Genomic DNA, 27,405 nt, shown 5'->3' with positions numbered 1-27,405 from the left:
CTCATTAGGGGAGTTCTCTGGTCAGACTAGGCAGTGTGAATTGCATTTTATTGCAATGTATTATCTCAACCAGGTGACAGTTTCAAGATGATAAAAAAAGTTAAAAGAGATGATAAACTAACTGACTCAGGAGAAGCGTGAGCACTTCACTTTTTGGCTGTTTTGATTTGACAATTAATTGGCTGTTTGGAAAATAAAATGAAAGAAACTACAAATGCACACGGCGTGTAATGGCATGAATATTGTTCTAATAAAAAAATGTATTTATCTTTGCAGATGTGATGCAGGATATAGTGGTTCAAAATGTGAAAAAAAGGACTTTAATGTGTTATACGTGGTCCCAGGCCCCGTACGCTTCCAGTATGTCTTAATAGCAGCAGTGATTGGAACCATTCAGATCGCCATTATCTGTGTTGTAATCCTTTGCATTACAAGGTTTGTACTTGTTTTTGTGTAAAAAAAAGTGTTTTATTTGCCTGGCAATAAGTCTTTTAACCATATAAACTGTGTACTAAATCATGAGGGATTTTTATGACAAAAGGAATTTAAAAAGTAAAAAATATATAATACAAGTAGAAATCTATATTTTGTATATTTGCATAACAGACCAAGAAGACCTGTTATATAAAAATACAGTAAACTAGGTTCAATTTCCTATTTGCATTTCCTAGAGGTATGCAAATAAAAAATTATAAAAAATGACCAGGCAGAGTGGGCCACTGGGGACAAAATGAAGACTTCTTTGCTAAATGCCTTCTTTAGGTTTGTGTATGCAAATGATGAACATACAGTAATGGTTGTGGTGTACATTATGACGATTGTAATGACAATCCTCAAATGATATGGCCCAATAAGAACCAGAAGAAAAAAATATTTCTAAGGAACCTGGACCAGATGAATTATACCATCAAGTCATCTTTGTATATTATGTTTAGTGTCCTTATAAATACGGTACAGGGGGTCCCCTAGTTACAAACGACTCCTACTTACAAACGGAGGGAGACAACAGGAAGTGAGAGGAAATCTACCCCTAGGAAGGGAAATTCACTACTGTAAGAGTTATTATGGGAAAGGTACCTCCACTGATGCTCTATCACCAAGGCTTGTTTCCATAACAACCCAAAATTTTCAAAATCCAATTGTCATTGGGACAGAAAGTGAGGTGAAATCTTCTGAACAGGGGCACACACAGCAAAACAAACAGGGGTGTTAACCCTTCCTTATGCTATCCAAAAAGCTTAAAAATAGTTTTTTTGGCTGGAGCTACACTTAAAAAATTTACCTGTTCCGACTTACAAACAGATTCAACTTAAGAACAAACCTACAGTCCATAACTTGTTTGTAACCCGGGGACCCCCTGTACTTGTATTCCACCAGTTGACTGGCACAGTCATTATTTACAGTATCTGTAAGTTTGACCTTTGTTGTTGGAAATTTATCAGATTCACAGCTGTTAAGATAACACCTACAATAATATTTGATAAGGATAATAACATTGCCAGTATTAACTAGTGATATACCTATAGATATCACAGTTATATACACCTCCACATCTACACGTACAGTATATAACCTGGTGAAAAAGGTTCAGACACTTAGGTGAAAGCAGGAACACAACAGAAATACTGTTGTATACAGTGCAGTAAAAGGATATATACGCACACACACACACATATATATATATATATATATATATATATATATATATATATATATATATATATATATATATGCCAGGATGTATTTAGAACATTTGGCATTCGGGGTGTTTTTTCGGGATCAAAAGACTAATTTTACTCCCAGGTGTCTTAATTAATATAGAGCTAGCTTCCATAGATTAATACGGACTGGTCCTGACTGGTGAGCAGCCATCACTAATCAAATTAGACTACTCATTTGAGGATTGGATACTTTCAAATAGTCTTTGTTACCACAGGCTTGCTCCTTTTCATGCAAAGTGGTATTGAGCTAACCTCCCAGAACATTGGAGGTAAAACTACTAGGTTATTAAAGATGAAAGCTTTCAATATATCTTAGATCCCTTCTATAGATAGTCATTTTGCATTTCTGAAAATGGTCCTAAAATCCACATGTACACAGAGTTGCACGGAGGAGCAATGAAATAGAGATATTTAACAAAATACAACTGTTTTTTCTTTATACACTTGGGTGGTAAAGGTTGTTGTATAGGGTTATGCTATAGAGATAAAGATAAATTTTGTGTTTAAAGTGTTTGATTTATGGACTCGAAGATAAAAAAGATACAAATTATTAATCTGTAAATTCCCATAGCTTATGTTAAATTGTAGGTGCCCACACGCCGAAATAAAAGAAAACAAAAAAAATATTTTTATATTACTTTTATTGAGGTATTCACAAAGAAACTTAAAACATATGAATTACACATTTAAAATATCATAATTTATTTAGCCCATAAATAATTAGAAAATTATAATTGCGTACAGAGTGCACACACCAATAAAGTCCCTTAAGAGGTTTAAAATGTAACCTAGATAGTAGCTGACCAACCCTATCATAGGTCACAGGCATCACGGGGATCCACTTGGCATGCAGGGTTACATTGTTGGTATGTTTATGGAATATGTATTGTGTGGTGGTTGGTCAGCTATGATCTAAGATGCATGTTTCAATGCCTTTAAAGACTATATTGATGTGTGCCCTCTGTATGCAGTTCCACTGGCGACACGTATATGGTGACATTTGTCTGCTTCAGATAGATCTCCTCTCACTAAAGCTTGTGTCTACAGAATTGGAAACAAATATATTCCTTTGTATCCAAAGGGATGCAGATTGCAGAAAAATACTGGGGTTTTAACCTTTATCTACTCTATCCAAAATGAAAAAAAAAGTTTTGGCTTCAGATACTGTATACTAACAAAATCTACTTTTTATGAGTAGAAATCTGAGATGGGTGACTATGGATGTATGAATTTGGTTCTGATGTCTGAAATTAACTTAAACCTGTTGATTTGGAAAATATATTTACATGCATAGAAAACTTGCTTAGAGAAAGTGTCTGGAGTTGTGATCAATGATTTATACTCAGAATGAGATAAGATTGTAAGGTTAACTTGTTTAAAAGATTGTTAATCTCAATATTAAAAACTACCATTTCTTTGTTGATGGCATAAAGCTATGTAGTGTAATGCAGTCCATGTGAGATGACTTCAAATTACAAGTGGGTGTAGACACAGTGGATGAATGGTTAAAGTGTTACTAAACCCAGGACCCTGCATAAGTATATCTGGTCTCCCATAGAACATGGAAATGCAATTACTTTAGTAAATATAAACAGCTAAATAACTTTTATCATCAGCAGTATATAGCAGTTTTGTAACTCCTACCAGTGTCCAGTCAAGCACTGGTTAAAGCTTGTAGCAGGAGTTTTCATTCTCCTCTGACTGTCCTATGAGGTTGCATGACTCCTGACCCTCTGTCTGGAAAGTGCTGATTGGCCCTGTGGTGATTACATGCACCCTCCAATAAAAGTAAAACAAACTCTCTAGCAGTACACATCAAACTAAGCATGTGCAGAGTGCCCCCAAGTCTCTGTGCTATCAGAATAGGAATTGGGGACTGTGAAAGGAGGGGAGGATTAGAGAAGACAGGATCAAACAGCCTTTTTACATAATTTTCAGGATTAGCCCCTTAGGTTCCACAGTGAGTATAACAAGCATGCTTTACTGCATATACAGACTGATTTTACTGTTGTGGGTTTAATAACACTTTAAGCAGCTACATGGACAATTATGTTTTTTGTGCGCATTTTAGTTGTGTTACTTCACCCACACTGCTGTAATAAATCCCCTTCTGCTTGGGGTTGCATGCATACCACCAATTACCTCTGCCTTAGTAAGCACTTCTTTGCACTCTGTTCACTACCAAGAGAGCTCTTGCTCAAATCCTGTGTTTCTGATAGCTCATGTTGCATGAGAAACCACAGTTATACTAGTTTGTTCAACAAGGGTAAACCAAGCCTCAGGGTCCAGAAATGTGACATTATAAACCCACTTGCTCCTAGAAAGGCACTTATTCTTCCTACACAGAACTGGCACACCAACCCCTATAGACAATTGTGACTTGTGTTTTTGTTGACAAAACAAGTGCAAACCTCTTTTGATCAAATTATATTCCACTGATTCTCCTACTGCCCATTTCTACTCGGAATGAATTCCCTTGATGTATGACACTCTCTTGTTACATAAGCAAGCAAAGAACACCTGTGAGTCATTGCCAGGAGGGAATACATTGGGAAAATTGCTGAAGAATATGCAGATCTTATTTGTTGTAGAGTTTGTGACTTCAATGCCAGTCTGTAGCTTCTAAAGCCTGCAAAAAATTGTGACATCATTTGCAAAAGATTTGCCCTATCTTGAATAATAGTTCAATTTTGAGCACTACTTCTAGAAAACATGCACTGTTAGTGGGAAGAGTGAAATGGGTAATTAAATTAGGGTAAAATAGCAAAGAATTTTTTTTTAGGATGTTGATAGTACAAATGTCTGATTATAGAAGCATCACACTGTATAGGAAAAATGAAATTGTATTACCCGTTTGTGGTACTTTAAGACTACTGGTTTACACCGCTACCTACAGGTTGCACTGGCCAAGCAAAGGTGTATGGACAACCCAGTATAATCCCTTCCACTCCCAGCATGCCTAAGTTTTTTGCGAGACTCCCAGCTGTTGCACAGTCACTGCAGCACAATTGAGCAGTTTTCAGACCAATACTTCTCTCTGCTTCTTGGGGACCGTTCTTTGACCTTACCAGAAGGAAAATGCAAGGTAAACCTGTAATGTTGCTTTGGGCACTGGATCCTGTATTAAAGCGCTCACCTTGACATGCAGTGTGTCTTGTTAGCCACAGAGTGCTATACAAGTTTAGTGTTGTGGCACTTGGTGACCTTGACCCAGAAAACCCCTTGGGGTCATGCCCACTGGAGGGGTGAAAACTGTCTGGATCATACTGGAGTCTCATGGAGCCTACTGTCAAACACCCAAACCACCATCAGTGATTACATTGCGTTGTCCCTACGCTACAGGACACCCCCCACATGTGTTCATGGTTTTCCTTAGTGGGTTAACTAACGTAGCAAAAACACTTTACACATATGTTGCTGACACTGCATTGGGCACTACAACAATTCATTTACTCTGTTGCCTCTGTCCCATGTGTGTTGAAACACTTATCACTGACACCATGAAACTTATGAAATGTGTTGTGTGTCTCTACATGGCTGCAATGCACAGTGGAAGTATCTCCACCCCCTGCATGGGTTGCATTGTTTTGGTGCATGCTCATTACCCTCTGAATGAGCTACAACAGACTCCTTGCAAAATATGGCAGGTACTCCTCATTTGGGCATTGCTTCCCCTCAGTTCAATGGGAGAGTCATGTGGGTAACCTTTTTTTTCTATTTCCCCCACTTGTATACTACTGTACAGCAGGCTATGGGAACTCAAAATGGGATGCTCAAACTTTCATTAATCCCTCCTGATTTGCAGTGGGCCAGTGAATAAAACTTCTTTTGCTGATGTCTCATATACATGCTAATGGTACAAGTGGCCTATATTGATCTAGTCATGGATGGCCATTAACTCTCCTGCTCTGCAGTGGATCAGTGGATAACCCTTTGAAGGTAATGTCTCGCTTATATTCTACTGATACCAGTGACCTATGGTGACCTAGTCACCACTGCTCTGCAGTGCGTCAGTGAGTAATTATTTGATGGTAATATCTTACATATTATTGATACAAGCGGCCTGTGATGATCTAATCACAGATGGCTATTATCCTTCCTGTTCTGCAATGGGTTAGGCAGTATTCCTTTGTTTGTCACGTCTTGTTTACAGGCTATTTGTACTAATGTTCTTATAGTGATTTTGTCACAAGTGACCGTTAGCCCCTCCTGCTTTACAGTTGGGTTGTGAGCATCCCCCGAGGGTGGGGTTTTACTTGTGTATGCTGTTGGTGTAGTGGTTCATGAGTGTGGGCTCCCTGCTCAAGATCCCTTAGCTAAATTTGAGTTGTTAGGTGGGTTATAGTTTTCCTGAGGGTCTGGATTTTGTTATCTTGGATCACTGTTCCTACTGCAACTCCCATGTTCCTTTTTGTTTCCCAGGGAAAAAAAACGTTTTCTTGCAGCTATGTCAGAGTTTTGTGAATCGTGGCTGGATCAGATTGTGGGAATTGCAGGCAGACGTTTCTGCCTTTAATTAGTGTCTGAGCCTTATCCTATTCAAGATGTTTTTGCCTTCTATTAGAGAAGCTCCAGGCTTTTCATTTCACACATTTGCAGACGGACCAACCATATATTTTTGCATGAGGGTCTTGGGTAATGCTCTCCTCCTTCAAGTCAGTCCCATATACTAATTTTTACACCAGATTTCTGAGCAATGTGGCAAAAGTGGGTGCAGTCTAGGGACCCTACTATTCATGCATCCAGATGAACCAGGCTTGCGCTGGTGTGTTGGGTCATAAGTTTGTCCCTGGACTCAGAAATTTCCTTACTCCCAGTGCTTTGGTATTAACTCACAATGGACACCAGCCTATCGAGTTTGGATAGCTTGGGTGGAGTCCTAGGTATCCTCTCAGCATGAGGGACTTTGTTTTTAGAGAAAACTTATTGGGACTACTGTTCTGGAACTAAGAGTGATTTGGTTATGACTTAACTGCTGGACCTCTTGTCTGCACGGTTCATGATTCAATTGAATTATGCAAAGGCGGTGGCTTCCTTCGGCTATCAGGAAGAAATCAGATGTTTCACAATTTGCAGGGAGCTGCATCTGCTTCTGGCCTGAGCAGAAATTCTCATTCCACCCCTGACCACTGTGCATATCCTAGACTTTTAGAGTTGAGAAAAAGATTTCCTCCATCATCATTGTATGGAGTCCAGAAGATGGGCTTCATCCCAAGTTGTTCAAGGCCTCTGTTGTAGTTCAGAGATGCCAGACATGGACCTCTGGATTTCCAGGCTACTCTGTGGTTTCTTCTCTGATACTCCTTGCTCTCTCAGTCTGCAGGATTGGACAAAGGCTATTCCAGTGCTTCTCTTTGCAACAAATAGGCCAAGGAGGATGTGGTGCTCACACCTCATGAGGCTCCCTGGGGATTTTCCATGGGCTCTCCCAGGTTGTCTGGATCCTCTTTAACCATGCACCGGTTTATCACCCTGCTTCTTGGTTGCTTGGGCTAATGATGCCGAGGCCCTGATTCAGTTTTTCATCTAAACAGATTTCTCATAAGGTCTACTGTTGTACTTGGAAAGCATATTTTGCTTGGGTGGAGATGGGATTCTATCCCAGTATGTACTTAGGGTTAGCATTTGGCATTGAGGAACACTAGCCTTAGTGTTTTTTTTTTCAGAGGTCTCTTGCCTCACTCTTATGTGGTTGTCTTCATTCAGAGTGTTGTTCACGTGGTTATTCCTGAATCTTTCCCAGTGACTCTGTAGGTTTTCAACCTGGTTCTTTCAATTCTGCTAGACTTCCCTTGGAGCTATTAAAGAGGATGTAACCCTAAAAAAAAAAAAAAAAAAGATAGATCCCATTTCCTTATAGCAGGTTAAACAGCACAGTGCTTGGGCTGTCTTATCTGTCTCTCTGTCTCTAGAAAACCTGGTTGATCCTGCCTGTTCCAATGCCCCCCTATGTAAACTCACCACGGTAATCATGGCTGCTGATCCATGATGACGTGGTCAGTTTACATGCCTCTGTCATCCCGCTGCTCTGTTCTCTCCTCCTCTCCCCCTTAAATTAAGAATACTGCCAGCCCCTCTGTTTCATCAAGCCATACTATATAGTGTGAATGTTTGTGTAAAATGGTGCCTCTAAATACCTTATTACAGATCGTTTCTGCACGATCAGGTGACCACCGGCCGCTCTAAGGGCTACAGCAGGAGGGGCTGAGTGGACAGCACAGCTGGTCATGTGACCTCATGGAATCAGAGGGGGATCTTGCCCCCTCTCACTGTAACTCTTAGATTGGGGAAGGAGAACAGCCAGAGGTCACGTGACCGCATACGTGAGTAGCGCCCACATATGAAAACGGTGTTCAAACCACACATGTGCGGTATCACAGCGATCGTTAGAGCAAGAGCAATAATTCTAGATCTGGACCTCCTCTGTAACTCAAAACCTGCAACCTGTAGACTTTTTTAAATGTCGCATATGGAGATTTTTAAGGATAAAAGTTAGATAAGATATTTAGAGGCATCAATTTACACAAACATTTACACTATGTAGTATTGCCTAATGAAACAGAGAGACTGGCAGTAATCTTTCAGTGACTTAACCATTTTAAGGATGTCCTTTGTCTGTCCTTACATGCAACATTGCCTTCTCATTGTCTTCACTTTTGAGAGGCAAATTTTGCAGTTGATGGCATTTCCCTCTCATTCATTTTTTCTTCTTCTTCTCATGGACAGGTTTTTCTTTTTAGACACAGGGTGGCTTTTCTTCCTTTAGTTATTTATTTTTGTGTTTTTTTTTTCTACTCCTCATCTAGGGTGTTGTCCTATCCTCTCTCTGTCCTGCTCTAAAACATCACCTTGTATTGCTTGGATGTGATACTATTCTAGTTTTATCACCACTTAGGGCCCCTGTTTCTCGTTTTGCCTTCATAAGGTGGATTTTAGAGTTAATCTTCACTGCTTATGACCTCTGGAGCAGATAGTGCTTTTTAGACGTTTCAGCATCAGGCATTATGTAGATTACAAGGTTGTCTTTTGTTTGCACTTTGTTACATTTCACGAATGTTCAGGCCTCAGCTGGCTTTGATCGTCCAGTTTTGATGAGCCACCTTGGTTGCTCTATTGCCCACTTATCAATTGGATTACTTTTAGACATCCTGGTAGTCTAAGAATATCATTCTGTGTCCTGTATTGTATGATCAAGAAAATAGGATATTTACCTTATTTGTTAAATCCTTATCTTGAAGTACATTAAAGGACACAAGTTCCATCTCTCTGTTCTTGTTTCACGCCTACGTTTGCTTTCTGACAAAACTGAAGCATGCTGGAAGTGGGAGGGGATATATTAAGCTGTCCTTACAACTTTCCTTTGCCAGCATCGAATCTCTTGAAGGTGGCAGTATAACCCAGTAGTCTAAGAGTACCATCCCATCATACAGCAAATAGATTTTACAGGTAAGATGAAAATCGTATTTTTTTCTTGTTTGTTTGCAATACCTCCACCACAGTCATGCCACTGGCAATTACATAGATCGTATACCGTGTATTATAATAAAGAAACATCTACAATCATTATGCCACTCAATGGTGGGGTATTGGCATGCTCGAAATGCATTTCATGAACAAGATTTACCTCTTAGGAATTAATGGTAGGTGTGTATCTAGAATGCATAAATAAAATAATTTGATGTATGGTAAGAAAGATTATATAGACAACCTTCCATAATAAACTGTAAATATGTATTGTTTATATACAAAAATGAGCAGACATATTAATAAAAACTATGCACCAGTGTTGTTTTTATAGTATGTACGTTACAATTTTAATGTGATTGGTAAATAAACATTCATTTTACTTGTAAAGTGTGATGTTTCCATAATCAGACATTTATACTTGTAAAGTCCAAAAAATCTTTCTTTGGTCTTCAATTAACATTTTGGAAGGATTTTGGTACAACCCCAGATAGGGGGGTACTATTCATGAATATCATGTGCTATTATTAGTTGATTGCATAATTAAATTAGGGCTTTGGAGAAAATTAGTTACAAGGAAAGGGTAATTTACTGACTGTATTCATTCCCCTTAAGGGGAAATATAATTTAATTTTATAAATGGCCGATATGAAATTCAGCAGTAAACTGTTTATTGTAAAGTCACCAGAGAAGACACAATAAACAAACTATAAAAGCTAAAAATGAGGAATAGACTTCAACAGGGAATGGTTCTAGCAAATACAATGGATTATTAAAAAAAAAATGTTATGCTTTTATTTCTAAAAATATATGAATGTTGGACCACTGATTTACCAGTTAATATTAAGAGATAGGAATGCATTTTCCCCATTAAAGCAAATTGGACCATATTTTCTAAAGGTTTTTTACTTTCCTCTGAATTACCAAAGATTTTTTTTTTTTGTTTAAGATTGAATTTGATGGATGTGTCTTTTTGATCCAATAACAACAAATAATACCCAAATATACCCTAGTACATCCATAATGTATGCATGCAAGTGTACATACATCTTGTCCAGTTAATATTTTTCCAGCCAATATATTATATTAGTTGACACTGCCCTTTGTGTCTCAATCCAACCACCAATATTTATCACCTTATATGGCAAAGCAATAAATAAACTACCTGAAACAAATTAGAACTTAATTTATCATATTATGGAAAATCCAATACCCTTCTATCCAGAAATATACTTATTTGATCTTTCATTTACAACCAGATGCAAAGAGTTTTCCCAGTAAATTTGTGAAAAGTTTGTCATGGAGAGGAGAGCACAGTCACATCACATGCCCTGCCAAAGTCATATGATCAAGCTCATCTCCTATCACTCAGTGTTCTCTGCAGTGTTTTGAAGAGAAAACTTAGGGCCAGTTCACACCAGATGCAGGTCCGTGCACTTTTTGTTCTGCACTAAAAATGCATGCACAGTGTTTTCCATATCTTCCAATGGCTCTAGTTCACAACAATGCAGTCAGTTCCAATCAGTTTCCGGTTAGTTTCTGCACAAGAAACTGACTGGAACTGACAGTACTGGTGTGAACTAGAGCCATTGGAACACATGGAAAACACTGTGCATGCATTTTTAGGACCAGTTCACACCACCAAAATGCACTCATATGTTCCGGATCAGTTTTTGCTTACAGTTCACACCAGAAGAATTGCCGAAAATGAAAAAAAAAAAAGGAGTGGGGACCTCCCCAAAATCCATACCAGGCCCTTCAGGTCTGGTATGGATTTTGAGGGGAACCCCCATGCCAAAATAAAAAAATAATGGCGTGAGTCCCCCCAAAATCCACTTATTTGAGCACATAGCCTGGCAGGTCAGGAAAGGAGGGCACGAGCGAGTGCCTCTCTCCTGAACCATACCAGGCCACATGCCCTCAACATGAGGGGTTGTTTTGGGGCAGAAGGGTTCCCCCAAAGCACCTTGTCCCCATGTTGATGGGAACAAGGGCCTTTTCCCCACAATCCTGGCCAGTGGTTATGGGGATCTGCGGACGGGGCTTATCGGAATCTGGAAGCCGCTTTTAACAAGGGGTCCCCCCTATGTGAATAAGTAGGGGTACATATTACCCCTACTCATTCACCTAAAAAGTGCTCAAAAGTACATAAAAAGGCAGACACAGTTTTTGACAAGTCCTTTAACTAAAAAAAGGCCACTTGGTGTAGATCCAATGTAAATCACGATACCCGCTGCCATGATGACCCGAAAAGAAAGGTCTGCAACTAACAAAGGCTCTGCTGTCTCTTGTTGCTAAATTAACTAAGGGGCGGGGGCACCCAGTGATGTCCAGGACTTGCTGGGCCATTGACACCACAATGGGGTGGGGCCATCTGGTAATGGGTGGCCCCGCCCCTTAGCTTATTTATCTGCGGGAGAAAAACCTTTTACAGCACTTATTTATGCTAAATGGGATCATCTGGATAAGCATTTTTTTCCTTCCAAAGAGTTTCTCAGTTCTCTGTCATGGAGGAAAAATTCACAAAGGTTGGAAAGTACCAGCAGTAGACGCTGCGATTTCCAGCATCAATAAAGATGCATAATTACTTTTGCATCTAACAGATAAGGAGTTGGAATTTTTTTGTTAAAATCCTCCTACCAATAGCGCTAGGTTTTGCCATGGATGCCATAAAAGACCCTATCCACCAGGCGTCTCGCCTTGCGCTTGTGCTAAAACACATGCTTAGGACCCTGTGGTTAAAAGGGTTGGTCAGCTGAAGCATCTTGCAAAAAAGGGTGTCTGACTAGTTTCCCTTTTCATTGGGGAAGGTTTGGTGAAATACATCCAAATGATTTCTAGCAGTAAAGCTCTTTTGTCCAAAAGAAGGTATAAATGTCCTTTTATTTAAAGTGAAGCCACAACAGCTCACAGGTTAAGTACTCTGACGGCCAGTGCAGCCATGGGAGACTTCCTGACAGACATGGGTTCAGATCCACATGTCGGCGTTCACTAGTGAAGGAGCCACTCCTCACAGGTTAACTACTCTGAGGGCCAGCGTATTCCTTCCCCTGCGCAGGGGCAGCTGCCTCTAGGCAGCGGTGCAGGCCTCTAGGGCATGATTTCCAAGAAATACTGTTCAGATCTGTGCGACTTCAAGGTAGTCCCTGCACTACTTTGGTACCCCTTTGATGCGACTTGAGGTTCATAAACCTCTAGAATACACAGGCATTGTTTCCTGTCACATCAAAATCGCGCCCGGATGTATTCTCGGCGGCAAAGGATCACAGTAAAATCACGCAACTTTGGGTTTGCAATAGTGGAAACTGAGCCTAAGAGGAGAAAATATACATGATTGACGATGCGTTTTTCCTCCGCCCTGCAGGGCCTAGAAGGAAAATTAGCGACTTTAATCGCATCCTCTATCCAAGGATGAGAAGCGTTTTAGATCCCCCTCCCCCACCTGAGATCCCTTATCAAGGGAACAGTGGGTAGAGGATGAAGGATTACCCTCAGGTAATCGGGAAGAAAGGCAAACCGAGTACTCCTCTGCAGAGGAGACAACTAGAGTTGAACTTTTTTTCAGCCTCACAATCTGAGAAATTGCTAGTACAAACCTCTTACAAAGATGATTTGTGCCTCTTTCAAGCTACCTCTAGTAGAGTCAGCTGATAGTTCTGTTTTTCCTTAGGTTCCTTGGAACCTTCCCTGCCTTTTTCATGCATTTTCTGTACATGTACAGAGCCACGCAGAAATTCAACAGATCCATTCTAGATCTAAAAGAATCTAAATCAGTTCCTGAAGATCCACTCCTTTCTATGGAGTCGATCAAGTCAGTAGTTTCTATCCTGCAAGGAGGAAAACTTCTGGCGCCTATCGGCATCAGGGATGCATATCTGCATGTCCATATATTTCCCGCTCACCAAAGATTTCTGCGGTTCAAAGTAGAACAGCAGCATTTCAGTTTATAGCCTTGCTCTTCGGGCTAGCTACAGCACCTCGAGTGTTCACAAAAGTGCTAGCCCCACCTGTAGCCAGGTCAAGGGCACAGGGCTTAAACAGTCTTGGCATACCTAGACGATCTATTGGTAATAGACCAATCGCTGTTCGGAGTAAGGTGTATGTATTACAACCAGTTACCTAGAAAGGTCTGGGTTGCATTCTCAACCTAGTAAATTCTCCATTAAAATCACTAAAAAAGGGCTGCAGTATTTGGGTCTGATCATAGATACAGCCCAGAAAAAGGGTCTTCTTGCCCAGAAAAAAAAACAAAAAACAAAACACCACTCTATAATAGAGTTGGTGCGGATGGTCAGGTCAAAAGGAGGTTCCTCCATTCACCTTTTGCATGAGGTTGTTAGAAAGGATGGTGGCTTCATTCGAAGCAGTTCCCTTTGGCCAGTTCCATTCGAGACTGTTGCAAAACAGTATTCTATTTGCTTGGAACAAAACGATCCAAGCTTTGGAATTGCCAATGCGGCTGTCCCCAAGGGTGTCCCAAAGCCTTAATTGGTGGTTACTAAAGAATGTCCTAAAGGGTAAATACTTCAAACCACTTTTCTGGAAAGTGGTAATGACAGAGAAGACAACTGTCCAAGGACAGTGTTCAAGAACCGAAAGAGCCTTGCCCATCAACATCCTAGAGATTCGGGCAGTGCGTCTGGCTCTAAAAGCCTGGACTTCCAGGTTAAGGGATTGTCCCGACAGGATCCAATCCGTCAATGCCACGGCTGTGGCCTATATCAATCACCAAAAGGGGTACCAAGAATCTCTCAGTGCAGAGAGAAGTGAACCATATTCTAACTTGGGCAGAAAGAAATATTCCGTGCCCATCGGCAGTCTTCATTCCGGGAATAGAGAATTGGCATGCGCACTACATGTGCCGCCAGCAGATTATTCCCAGGGGAATGGTCTATTCACCCCAACATGTTTCGGGCTGTTTGTCAAGGATGGGGGACTCCAGATGTAGATCTTCTAGCATCCATTGCAACATTAACTTTGTGTCCACAACAAAGGATCCATTCGCATGCAGAACAAATACGTTGATGATACTGTGGGATCGGCTTTTACTGATCTATGCATTTCCCCCTATTCAGTTGCTGCCTTAACTTCTTTGCAGGATCAAGCTGGAAAGAAAACCGGTAATTCTGGCAGCACCAGCATGGCCCAGAAGGTCATGGTATGCAGAGGTCGTAAAGATGGCAGTGGAGGATCTGTGGTCCCTTCCACCAAGGCCAGACCTGCTCTCACAGGGGCCGATATTCCATCCTATTTTACGAATGCTAAATTTAACGGCCTGGCTATTGAGACCCACATTCTGACAAGACATAGGCTTTCCAAGGCAGTCATTTCTACTTTAATGCAAGGAAACCAGCTTCTAGAGCTATATATTATAGAGTCTGGAAAGCTTATGTTTCCTGGTGTGAATCCAAGGGTTGGCACCCTCGGAGATACATTAGAGGTAGAATTCTTGCCTTTCTACAAGTAGGCGTAGAGATGAAGTTGGCCCTGGGTACTATTAAGGGCCAAGTCTCAGCCTTATCAATTTTATTTCAAAGACCACTTGCTACGCATTCTTTAGTCCGGGGTTTCATGCAAGGAGTGATGCGGATTAATCCGCCAGTTAAAACACCCTTAAGCCCTTGGGAATTGAATTTAGTTTTGTCAGTGTTACAAAAACCGCCATTCAAACCATTACATCATATTCCCTTAGTCCTTCTGACTAGGAAGCTGATATTTTTGGTTGCTATATCCTCAGCAAGGAGGGTTTCAGAATTGGCTGCTCTTTCCTGAAAGAGCCATATTTGATTATTCATGAGGACAGAGTGGTGTTACGCCCTCGTCCAGGCTTTTTGCCAAAAGTGGTTTCAGGCTTTCATCTTAATGAAGATATTGTCCTGCCATAGTTTTTTCCAAAACCATGTTCCAAGGAAGAAAAGTCACTACATTGTCTTGATGTGGTGAGAGCAGTGATGATCTAATTAACGAAAACTGCTCAGATTCGTAAGACTGGTGTCTTATTTATTCTTCCAGAGGGTCCTAAATAAGGACAGGCAGCGTCAAAATCCACTGTGGCTAAGTGGATTCGGCAAGTTATAATTCGAACTTATGATTTAAAGGCAAAGATTCCCCCTTTTCAAGTTAAGGCGCACTCTACCAGAGCATCATAGGACACAGAGCTCCCGCCCCTCTGATTTATGGGGTGAGAGTATATTGCTTATATTGCTTGGCTACAAAAACTGAGGACTCCTGGAAGGAGGAGGGGTTATATAGGGGAGTCAACTTCCTGTATTGGTTATACCAGTGTCAACACCTGAAGGTAGGCCCATAACCCACTAAGTAATTACTTGAGGCTCGGTGTCCTATGATGTACTCCAAGAAAAGGATTTTACAGGTAAGCTGTTTTAAAAATCCTATTTTTTCATTTTTGGATTGGTTATCGTGGTTGATGTTGGATCTACATCGAGGTATAATCTTTTTCTTTTTTTTTTTTTTAATAAAGGGCTTGTCAAAAACTGCCTCCTGTGTTTATTTACACTACACTTTTTTTCGGTGAATCGGTAGGGGTTCTCTGTTCCCCATACTCATTCACATGAGGGGGCTGGGATCTGGGGGCCCCCTTGTTAAAAGTATGGATTTTGGGGGGACCCACATCATTTATTTATTCTTTTGCCATGGGGGTTTACCTCAAAATCCATAAAAGACCCAAAGGGCCTAGTATGCATTGGGGGGCCCCACGCTGTTTTTTTTTTCTAATTTTTCATTGCTGGCAATACTTTTTACATTCAGCTGTCAGCAGGGAACCCCACTGACAGCTGATGACTGATTGATTGTTAAGGATGCCGTCGCCTTCCTGCTCCTTAACAGCCAGCTATTTACAGACATACCCCACTTTTAAGTACACAATGGGGTTTATTTACTAAAGCTGGAAAGTGCAAAATCAGGCTCACTTCTGCATAGAAACCTATGAGCTTCTAACCCCAGCTTTGGTAATAAAACCTGGAATCTCATTGTTTTCTATGCAGAAGTGAGCCTGATGTTGCACTTTTCAGCTTTAGTAAATAAACCCCATTGTGTACTTAAAAGCGGGGTATGCTTGTACACTGCTTGTTAAGGATGATGGCTACTGCAGGCTTTCACTACTAAAACACCGCATGACTTCATAAAATAGCGCATGCAGTATTTTAGTAGCGTTTTTTTAGTGAATACCAAAAATTTTTTTAAAAACGCTGTGTGGTTTACTTGGATGCGGCAAGTTACCACTTTGTGAATGAAGCCCTGAAGGTAGTGGCATGCTGACATCATCTCATTTGTAGTCCAGCCATCCTTCTTGAACTCTTCTAACTGAAAGTCCGTACTTCAGATATGGACCTCAGCTTAGAAGTCAAGTCTGCAAAAGCCTCAACAATGCACCCAGGGGGCAGTTACCCTGATTGCAATGCTTTCCAGGTTTACATGCATTTTTTTTTTTAATCATACCATTAGTGCATTTATGACATTTAAAAAAGGTGACCTTTAACCCCCCTGGCGGTATTCCCGAGTCTGGCTTGGGGTGGATTTTCAATACCAAAAGCGGTATCCCTGAGCCAGACTCGGGATTGCATTGCAGGATCCAGGAAGAGTTTACTTACCTTGTCCCCTGGATCCTGCGATGTCTCCCCGCTGTGATCGGCGAGCCGCCGTGTCTTGCTCGATTCACAGTGCCGAGCTCCGTTCCCTGCGAGCGTTGCAGCGCACGGGGACAGAGTTCGGCGGCAAATTCAAAAAGTAAAATACACAGTACAGATACAGTATACTGTAATCTTACAGATTACAGTACTGTATCAAATAATTACACGTCCCCTTTGTCCCTAGTGGTCTGCCCAGTGTCCTGCATGCAGTTTTATATTATAAAAACTGTTCTTTCTGCCTGGAAACTGGAGATTGTCCATAGCAACCAAAACTGTCCCTTTACATCAAAAGTGGCTTTAGACCAGCTAGAAAACAGAGATAATAAATTAGAATCACTCGCAGAATTTAGTGATAATGATTTGTGGGGAAATCCATCACCAAACACTAAAAGTAACGAAAGCGACAATTCTGCAACTGAGCAAATTTCAGTGTTTTTGATTTGATTACATTATTGAATAATTTTTATTATTATTATATTATTATTTGTTATAATTATTTATAGTTATTTATTATATTATAATTTTTTATTTCATTTTTCAAACTTTATCATACCTGGGATGTCTACTAGACTCTTGTTTGGACAGATTTAAGTGAATTATTCCTAAGAATTACAGGCCTATAATATAAAACTCCAAATTTCTGTGCAAAATAATGGTACCGCTTTCAGCACCTAAAATCTGAAATAATCATACTGCCAGGGAGGTTAATGGCTCTAGCACACACTAATAGTGAAGGTGTTTATTGGATGTTTTAAGGGGCTCTCTATTGAGCAATGGCTTTATGCAGATGACTTGTCAGCAGTGCGTGGCAACAAATCATAAAGTGTCTAGTTGGCATATATGACAAGGTATAACTGTAAGTTATATCAAATCCTTTAATAATTGTGTACAGGCATAAAGTAGGTTTACACTTTTAAAATTGTGTAGGGTAACACTATTCCCTATTTTATACAACAGTTTTATAAAGTAAAATAGTCAAATAGCAATTCCTGGCAACAAGTGAAACCAATCAATGACCTATTAATACACGCTGGCACACTGCAGCTGTGCCAACATCAGGACATTCACTCGATGTGCAATTATCAGAGTTCTTTGTAATTCACTGCAGCTAGAACAGACACAGAGTATGTCACAGGGTCAATAGGAGTGTACTTCCTGAAACATGTGCTTTCTGCATCACCAATCATATTCAAATTTCCAGGCAGATTTGAATCTGATTGATGGCTGTGAGAAACATCTTAGTAGTGACATTTTTTTTTTACATCAGGCTTTCTGTATGTGAGAGGCAGCAAGGAGGGTGTTCCAGCATCAAAAGCAGGTGCGTTCCAGCATCACCAGATTACCGACAAAAGGGAGTAGGGTGGACTGGTGCAGTACAGCATTGCCTGGATGAAAAACTGAAGTACTGAGCAGGTAGGCTGTGCTCCATGTGCATCTAAAGGCTGATATTTTTTTTTCTTTAGCTATAGTGTACATTTTACACTGCAGCACCATGACATGAACCTTTAACATTTCTGTAGAGTCATTATTTTTTTTTTAATACTGTTAAACACAAAAAAATGCAGTTTGTGACAAATGTAAAGAATGTTGTACAGTACCAAAAGCTGACATATTTTATAAGAGGGAGCATTTCAAGTGCACATGGAGTAAAAAAATATTTTGTTTTTTAAAATTCTGTTAATGCACACAAATACGCTTCAGTAATATTTCACAGTGCCACAAACTTCCACGCCACAAAAGCAAGTTTTCAAATGTTTGTGGAATGTTGGTGGAATCAGAATATTTTTCAAACATGGATAACACTCAAAAAAGCAGCTTGCAACAGAGTTTGTTTTTACTACTCTTAGGCAGCAAGTCATTTTTCATCTTTTTGTACCCTAAACTTTTCTGTCCTTTATATATACAAAATGGCCGCTGAAGATGGAGTCTTTGCGGGAAATTAAAGCAGTAGTAAACTGCTGCAGAATTTAAAAAAACACCTGTAAGATAAGGCCATGATGTGCTAGTATGCATCACATACTAGTATATTATAAAATACTTACCTTAGAATGAAGCCCTTCCAGCGGTGGACTGACAACTTCCCCTGGTCTTTTTTCCGGGTTCGGGGGCTTCGGCGCTGTCACAGAAGAAGCTCCGAGGGTCCGACACAGTATGCCGGACCTTCAGAGCGCACATTTAGGAGATATTCATTTTACCTATAGGTAAGCCTTATTATAGGCTTACCTGTAGGTAAAAATAACAAAGTGGGCTTTACTACTGCTTTAACAAAGAGTGGTGCAAACACGACACTCGCACCACTCTTCTAAACATTCAAAATGGAGCAGATGTGCTCCTAATTATCAAAAGGAGCACAGGCCCCTTTGTTAATTAGGCGCAATCAGTTCTTGGTTCTGCCGTGTCTATGACAGACACAGTAAAGAGCACAAGAGAGCTAGAGCTGCAGGCTCCGATCTTTCTGCCTATCCCTGACCCAAGTTCTGCTCAGAGCAGGAGGGAGGAGGAGGGTTGTTCTGCTCATGTAGTGTAATGACTACACAGGCAATGAGAGGAATGTGAGCTGTCTGCTGACTGCTCACATTCCATATGTCACATTCAAACCTGGTGGGGATCTGTAAAAGTTTTCTATATGGAAAACTGCCACAATTCCTTTGTAAATTAGGTGCAGAACCAGTGCTAGTTTCTATTTTACTCTGAAATAGAAACTGGTGCCGCACACCACTCCTGACACACTCCATTATAATGGCACAGGAAGCTTAGTTAATTCCCCACTTTTTTTATTGACTGTTGCAATTGTTGAGAGGTTTCAATCTTCTAGCATAGCTCCATCTATTTTGTAGGTAATTATGATTTTCATTATACTATTAAGATCACTCTCCTACCACTATTCTTTATATGCACTCCTCCAAACTATACATTGTAACTCAGTACAGCAAATTGTGCCTCCCCCCCCCCCCCCGCCATATGGAAGGGCCGCTCTTCAGACCTTTCATTTTCAATGGCATACTAATGCACACATTTTTAGCCCATATTGGGGCATTGGCAGACCATTCAAAGAAATGGGCTGTCTTAACATAACATTCATTAACACACCACATCAGACTGTATAGATCTGAATGTGCCCTGAATGCTCTGTGAAATCAGTGTTATTGGTATAACTTGTATCAAATGGTTGTTTAAATAATAAAAAGTGTTTTAAAAATACAGAAAAAATATACAAATCATCAGTCTCAAACCTTCTGTTCCTACTTAGTGCATTATCAGAAACCTTAGCTACTCTTAACAAATGCAAATGCAAAAAAAAAAAAGGAATCCAATTTGCTTTAACAAAGAAAACCCTTTCTGACATTCCTTGGGGTTCTGATAACCCCCCCCCCCCTTTTTAAAGCTTGAATCATTTTAATTGTATTAGGCTTTCCACATGTCCCTTATTAGTTCTGTTACCCTTTCCTTTGCTCTTTCCAGTTCCAGACATACTTTTTGTTAAAGCTGAAGCTTAGCTATGGACTTTTTTGTATACTAATATTGATCCTCACTAGCTTCAGTTTCCCATGCTGAATAGCTATCCTGCTGCTTAGTGAACACAGTTTTGCACTCAATAGGCACAGGAACCATTCTGAGAACACTGCATTTTCTCAATAAATGCAAAGCATTTTCTGATTCTCCCCCACCTCATCCAGTCATAGAACACTTTGTATTTATTGAGAAAATTAAAAGTGTTCTCCTGTGCTGAGTGACTAACATCCTGTGTTCACTAAACATCAAAGCAGCAGCTTTTCATGGGACCTGAAAGCTATCAGTATTCACTGGAGTAGCTTTGCCTACTTCAGTGATCTCGAGCTTCCACGGGGATGGTCAAGATATGACACATGCATGCTTACATTGATTCAAGATGGACCTATGCAAAAATATCCATGCCTAAACTTCAGCTTTAAAGGAGAAGTCCAGCCTGAGCTTTTTAGGCTGGGTTTCTCAAATGGGTCACAGGAGTGCAATTTGTTTTGTGACCCGTTTTCAGTGGAGAGTTGTCTGAAATCGCTCTCCCCTGACGTCACTGCAATCAGTCGAGACAGCGCATCATCCCGACTTCAAAAGTCTGGATCCGCCAACTGCCTTGATTGATGGCAGACTCAGTGTCTCAGCGAGCCATTGAGACGGCCATTCCCCACCCCTCCACAGCTCAGAGCTCCAGTGAGCGTGGAGGAACAATGTCAGCAGCTCTCCGCTGGGGGAGGTGAGAGAACCGAGCTATCGGCGGTGTTCGGTGACTCGGTTCTCAGGGCAGAGACGCCGGGGGACAGCTGCAGCATCAGTCTATTGCTGCATCCAACGAAGTAAATCTAAAAAAAAAAAAAAAACAAAAACCCATACTTCTCTTTTAACTGCTTTAACATTACATGGTGGGATTAAATTTAGCATCTACAAAAACACCCACAACATTCTCCATAAATGCATATTTTATCTGCAAAATGATGTGCATTTATTATTTTTATAAAGGCTGGACACCTTTAAGCCAATTTGATGTGCACCTACCCAATCATTATGTTTGTCTTTATGTCAGATAAAATACTGTATTTTAGAGTGTGATGTACTGCAACAAGTTCTGGCATAATTAACTGATCAATACCAGTTTTGCATTGCATAAAATTTTATATCTGTTAAAAAATAGTTTTACTTATTTAAAATAGGTCAAAAGGGTCTGTCGCTTCTCCTTGTGATCTTCAAGTCAATGACATCATACATTGAGTTACAAAAGTACACAACTGGGTTGATTTACTAAAGGCAAACAAACTGTTCACTTTGCAAGGGTTTTTTCACTTTGTACAGGAAATTTCTCTTAACTTTGTGAATGTAGTAATTGTTTTCCAAAGAATATCCAATCACGTGCAAGGAAAATTACTGCTTGCACATGATTGGATGATGAGAGTCAACAAAGCTTCACCTCATTCACTAACCTATCTCTCTTGCAAAGTGAACATGAACATCCTATTTGCCATTAGTAAACCAACCCCAGTAACTCATTCTAAGCACTGTTAACCTTCTTATAGACTATGGTAGTGGAAACTAATGGTTAACAAGTTTTCAGACGTGCAGTACACCATTTTCTTAATAAACCATCATGAAAGTCCTTAACTCTTGTCAGTAAATAGAGATCAGATGTGTTGGGCATATCCAAGTTTCCTCAAATAATTCCTCTTACACCATTCCTCTTCCTGATATTTGTCCTTTTTTCTCTTTTTAACTTTTGTTTTTGTTAAATAAAGTCAATAAACGTGCCTGACACCCCAGGTATGCAGAATAGTGTCTCTATAAAAAGTTTGGAAGTGGAAGTTCTCCCTTCTTCCAGACAGTAATCTCTTTAGCACGTGGTTGGTGCATCAAGGGGGTGGGCTGGAAATAGGCACCTATACCAGTCCACTGTTGATGTGCAGCAGACTCTTCTGCAATATAAATTGTATTGTCAATGCTATTATTTCTATCCTGAGGACATCCTCTCCTGTTTTCTACTTCTAAATATAATTGTTTTCTTCCAAATCAAGGGCAAGGTTAAAAACACCTGCTTTAGGATTACACTTTACTCTGTGGCCTCCAGATGGAGCTTCATTTTAGTAACTAAAGCACAAGATTTCAAGAGCTTCATTCAAGTTCCCCCACAGTTATTCTTAGTTATGTTATTTATTTTGATTTCATGTACAGCTATACCTACTGTATATTTGATTGTGACAATGCAACACAAAATCATACAAATATGTTGCTTGTTTTCAGAAGTGTATGTATATATACATGTATAGCCAAAGCATTTTTTTAGAGTAGGTTAGTTATAACACTTAACAGGTTATTTTTGATGTCTTAAAATTGAAAAAATGTGGGCCTGGCTGGATGTAATCGAGGCAGCATACATTCCTCTGGAGCTCCGTCTATCCTGTTAATATCTGACAATTTGGAGCAAAACTACCCGATTTTTGGACATACTACCAGACAGGGGAAGGGGTACTGGTACTGATGATGCTCTCCTCGTCTTCCAAGAAAGCCCACAAAGCGCAGAAGGAGCAGAGGCTGACCCGCTCCACGAAGGGCGCTGCGAGAGACTCCGCCCCCGCCATCTTGTCTTCACAGCAGACAGATCAGCGTGCCAAACAAGCTGCTGTGAAGATGGCACAGGCAGGTGTTGTGGCGGAGCTCAGAGCTGATATAGAGTCAGCAGAGGAGCCGGTGCCAGCTGTGGATCCTGATGCGATTACCAGACCGATCCTAGAGGCCATCAATACTATGTAAGGCTAGTAAGGCTGAGCCGATGGGACGAATTGATAACCTCTCATCAAAATGCACCCTGATTAGGCACGACCTGGATAAAATCCGGGGTCAGCTCACCACAGTGGAGACGAGAGTTTTTGACATGGAGGACACCTCGTACACCCATGGTGCCCACCTGTTGGAGCTACGAGACCTGGTGAGATCCCCACAACACAGGGAGGACGATGCAGAGGACAGGCAGCGGAGGAATAATATACGGGTGGTGGGGCTGCCGGAGGGATCTGAGGGGGACAAAGCTGTCCTGTTTGCAGAGCTACTATTCAAGCAGCTACTTGACCTGCCCCCACCTATGTAGTGGAAAGAGCTCACAGGATCCCCACTGGTGTTAGACCCCTGGGCACCTTCCCTAGGCCCTTCCTGGTCAGATTCCTGAACTACAGGGACCGGGACATGATTTAAGCTCAGTCCAGGAAACATCAAGAATTACGTCATGAGAATGCCCGTGTGATGCTGTTCCCTGACTTCTTGGCAGCAACCCAGCAAAAACGTCACTCCTTTAATGATGTCCGCAAGCGTCTGAGAGAAAAGGAGATTAAATATAGTATGTTCTACCCAAGCAAGCTTCGTGTTCAATACAGAGGGGCTGTGAAGTTATTTGAGAATCCGGTGGAGGCAGGTGAATGGTTGGATAAAGAGCTTGGGTAAAGTGAGCTGCTTGCTCACTTTACTGGCCTTGGTCGTCTACATTCTGTGATGCTTATCATCGTTGTTACACCTGCTGTGTCCTGATAACCAACTCCATTTTCTTTCAATGCATGGCCCTGCCTGTACAGTTCTTAATTTGGGACTGTACCTCCTCAGGCCACTAGATGGAGCTGGCTTTCGGTTACAGCTGACTTCACTCCATTGCAATATCCTAGTTGCGTCATGGATGGGGATGAGTGATCACTTTTGGCTGAAAGGTACACCCAGGATTCCATTCTGGCGACATTCATTTCTGACCATAAGGAAGGTATCTTAGTGTGCCACTGGAGAGAGCCATTTCTTATCTTGCTTTGTATTTTTTATTGTTCCTACTTGCAACTATGTTTTTTCTATTGCTCCATGATCCTGCCACAAGGAGTGCTCACAGGATCTGCAGAACCACAAATGGAACTGCCAAAATTTTGATTGCTGCGGCTCACTGCAATTTTTTTGGTTCTGGGACTAAGCTACTTACCAGTTTTTTTGGTTCTGCTTCTGGTATAATAGCAGGGGGGAGTTTTAAATGTCACAGCTCACCAAAATGTCTTAGCTTTTTGCACTTTTTTCCTAGGGAATGCTAATGCTCTTTCTAATAACCTTGATAAAGATAGGAACGTGTTGATACTGTTCTGTTGGGATACATTTACCAGATGTGATGGTCATGATGGATAAAGTTAAAATTTTGTCTTGGAATGTTAGGGGCCTCAATATTCTAGTACTTGAAACAGACCAAGCCACATGTCGTTTTCCTGCAGGAGACTCACCTGGATTGTAGCAATATTTTAGCTCTACGTAGGCCATGGATTCAAAGAGCCCTCTATTCTACTTATTCTACCTTTGCTAGAGGTGTTTCCATACTAATTAGTAAAGCCATCGCCTGTACAATCCATCAGGTGGTCTCTGATCCGGGGGATCAATATGTGGCAGTGGTTCTGGATATATGTTATCGTAAAATACTGCTGGTTAATGTATATCTGCCTCCTCCTTTTCAGGTTCAATCTATATGATTTACTGGTTCGGTTGGCACAATATGCACACCTTCTAATGGTTCTGATGGGCGATTTCAATGCCGTCCTAGATGCGGTGTTGGACTCCTCCAATCCTAATAGATTGAGCTCCTCAGATTTGATCAGCTGGGCCTCTGTGGCCAGATTGCTGGAGCTTTGGCATTGGAAGCATCCAGCAGATAGATGCTTCTCTCACATATCGACGGCCCACAGATCATCGGCCAGATAGACCTAGCCTTTGGCAATGGTCTTATCTTACTGTTCTTGACAGACATTGAGTACTTAGCTGGGGGATTGTCTTACCACAATCCTCTTTCCCTCACCCTGATCTTTTCAAAGGGGGCAAGGAGAGGGGGTTGGCGGCTCTCACCCAGCTGGTTGTAGCATGAACAGATTTCTGCCCAGCTGGAGGAATCAGTCAAGTCATATTGGTTCTTTAATTCTGATACAGCGGATCCCCCTGTGGTGTGGGATGCTTTTAAGGCTGTGGCTAGGGGAAGTGTATATCTGCCATTAAGACAGCCCGCACGAATGACAATGAGGAATTTCACCACCTGCAACAGAGTGAGAAGAAATGTGCCGAGGCTCATGTGGGCTCTCCTACGGGAGCCTCTTATGAGTCCCTGCTAGAAGCACGGCATCTCTTATCTTTACATTTCACAGGGCTGGCTCACTCAGAGGTAATTCAGAGGGCGCATACAGTATTTGGGAAAGGGGATAAAAATGGGAAGCTCCTAGCTATGTTGGTTGTAAACTATCACTCAATTCAATGTAGAATCCCTTGTTCTCATATTGTCCCTGATCAGGCAGGGTCACTGAAGGTGAAAGTTTGCTATTGGCAGCAAAAGTTGTGCATTCTTTGAAATTGAACTTGTTATTATTTAAGTTGGCTCCCTATATCCATTTGTAGGCTTTTTAACCACTTGCCGCCTGCCCACCGTCAAATGACGGCGGGACAGTGCGGCTCTCGTTCTGGGTGGACGTCATATGATGGCGTACCTGAACAGCCACTCCTGCGTGCCTCCGGGGCAGGCATTTCCTAGTGGGACAGTGAGAGATGTAATCAGGGCACTGATGATCAGTGCCCTGATTACATTAGTGCGCCACCAGAGCCAGCAACCCATGCCAACCAGTGCCAGCAACCAGTGCCAACCAATGGCAGCAACCAGTACCAAATAGTGCCAGCAATCAATGCCCACCAGTGACAACAATCAGTGCCCACCACAGCCAGAAATCAGTGCCCATTAGTGATGCCAGTCAGTGCTGGCTTTCAGTTATGCCCATCAATACCCATCAGTAAAGCCCATCAATGCCAATCAGTGCCACCCATTAATGCCCATCAGTGCACATTAGTGTTGCCCATCAGTGCGGCTTATCCATGCCACCTATCAGTGCCCACCAGTGCCAGCTATCAGGGCCCATCAGTGCCACCTATCAGTGCCCACCAGTGCCACCTATCAATGCCCACCAGTGCCACTCATCAGTGCCACCTTTCAGTGCCCATAAGTGCAGAATATTAGTGCCTCCTCATCAGTGCTACCTAATCGGTGCCCATAAGTGCTGCCTCATGAGTGCCCATAAGTGCCACCTCATCAGTGCCGCCTCATCAGCACACATCAGTGAAGGAGAAAAATTACTTATTTACAAAATGTACTGACAGAAACTAAGAAAAACTTTTATTTTTCAACATATTCTGTCTTTTTTTTGTTTTTTAGGAAAAAAAATAAAAATCCCAGCAGTGATTAAATACCACCAAAAGAAAGCTCTATTTGTGTGAAGAAAATGATAAAAAATTTCACATGGTTACAGTGTAGCATGACCGCGCAATTGTCATTCAAAATGTGACAAAGCTGAAAAATGGATTGGGCAGAAAGGGGGTGAAAGTTCCCGGTAGATAAGTGGTTAATATGTTTTTTATTTGTGTGTCCTTTGCAAGAACAGGTATACGGCATGTATAAAAGCATCAGATCAGTTGTTACAATTTCCTTTGTGTTGTGAAAGAAGTAGCAGCAAATATCTTTATTTGTTGTGTAAAATGTTATCAACAATAGCATAGTGACTTTTTTTTCTGGGGAAATGTACTTGATCTAAATTATATATATATATATATATATATATATATATATATATATATATATATATATATATATATATATATATATAAAATGTTTGCTTGAAAAAAAAAACATTTTAAAATGTTTCTCATTCTCCTTTCACCCTAATCACAGAATTACAATTTTACATCAGAATTTGAGTTAACATTTAACTTTGTTGTAGAGAGTAAAAAGTTACATTTTTTTATGTGACCTGTTGAAAAAAACAGGTCTTTTCTGCTTGCAGTCATTATATTAATATTATCTTTCAGTGAGTTTTTTAAAAATGTACACTCCAGTACTGTAGCATTTACAGCGACATTCTGACCTTTAAAGATGGAGATAGATGGATCTAACTTCATTCGAATCAGCAGGGACCGGACAAATTTCAATCAGTGGTGTTGATTTACTAAAGGCAAATAGAATGTGCAAGTGCAAACAAGTGCAGTTGTACTCTGCCAGTGCAGTTGCTCCA

The 27,405-nt window shown here is 40.9% G+C and overlaps 1 protein-coding gene across 2 annotated transcripts in view; it reads left to right on the top strand.

Annotated features, from left to right (window-relative positions):
* The window catches only part of TMEFF2 (transmembrane protein with EGF like and two follistatin like domains 2), a 1,235,357-nt gene that overhangs the window by 1,143,145 nt on the left and 64,807 nt on the right, over positions 1-27,405 (top strand). Inside the window, exons 9-10 of one of the 2 annotated variants that reach the window (XM_073633101.1) lie at positions 277-435; positions 18,102-18,247. In XM_073633101.1, coding sequence (XP_073489202.1) covers positions 277-435; positions 18,102-18,243 — 301 coding nt within the window. In that variant the 3' untranslated portion in view covers positions 18,244-18,247. The remainder of the gene's footprint in view (positions 1-276; positions 436-18,101; positions 18,248-27,405) is intronic. The other variant, XM_073633100.1, reaches the window with a different exon arrangement.

Source organism: Aquarana catesbeiana, linkage group LG06, assembly GCF_042186555.1.
Source record: "Aquarana catesbeiana isolate 2022-GZ linkage group LG06, ASM4218655v1, whole genome shotgun sequence".
NCBI classification, from domain to species: Eukaryota; Metazoa; Chordata; class Amphibia; order Anura; family Ranidae; genus Aquarana; species Aquarana catesbeiana.
Note: the sequence above shows the minus strand (reverse complement) of the source record. Positions and strands in the feature narration are given on the sequence as shown.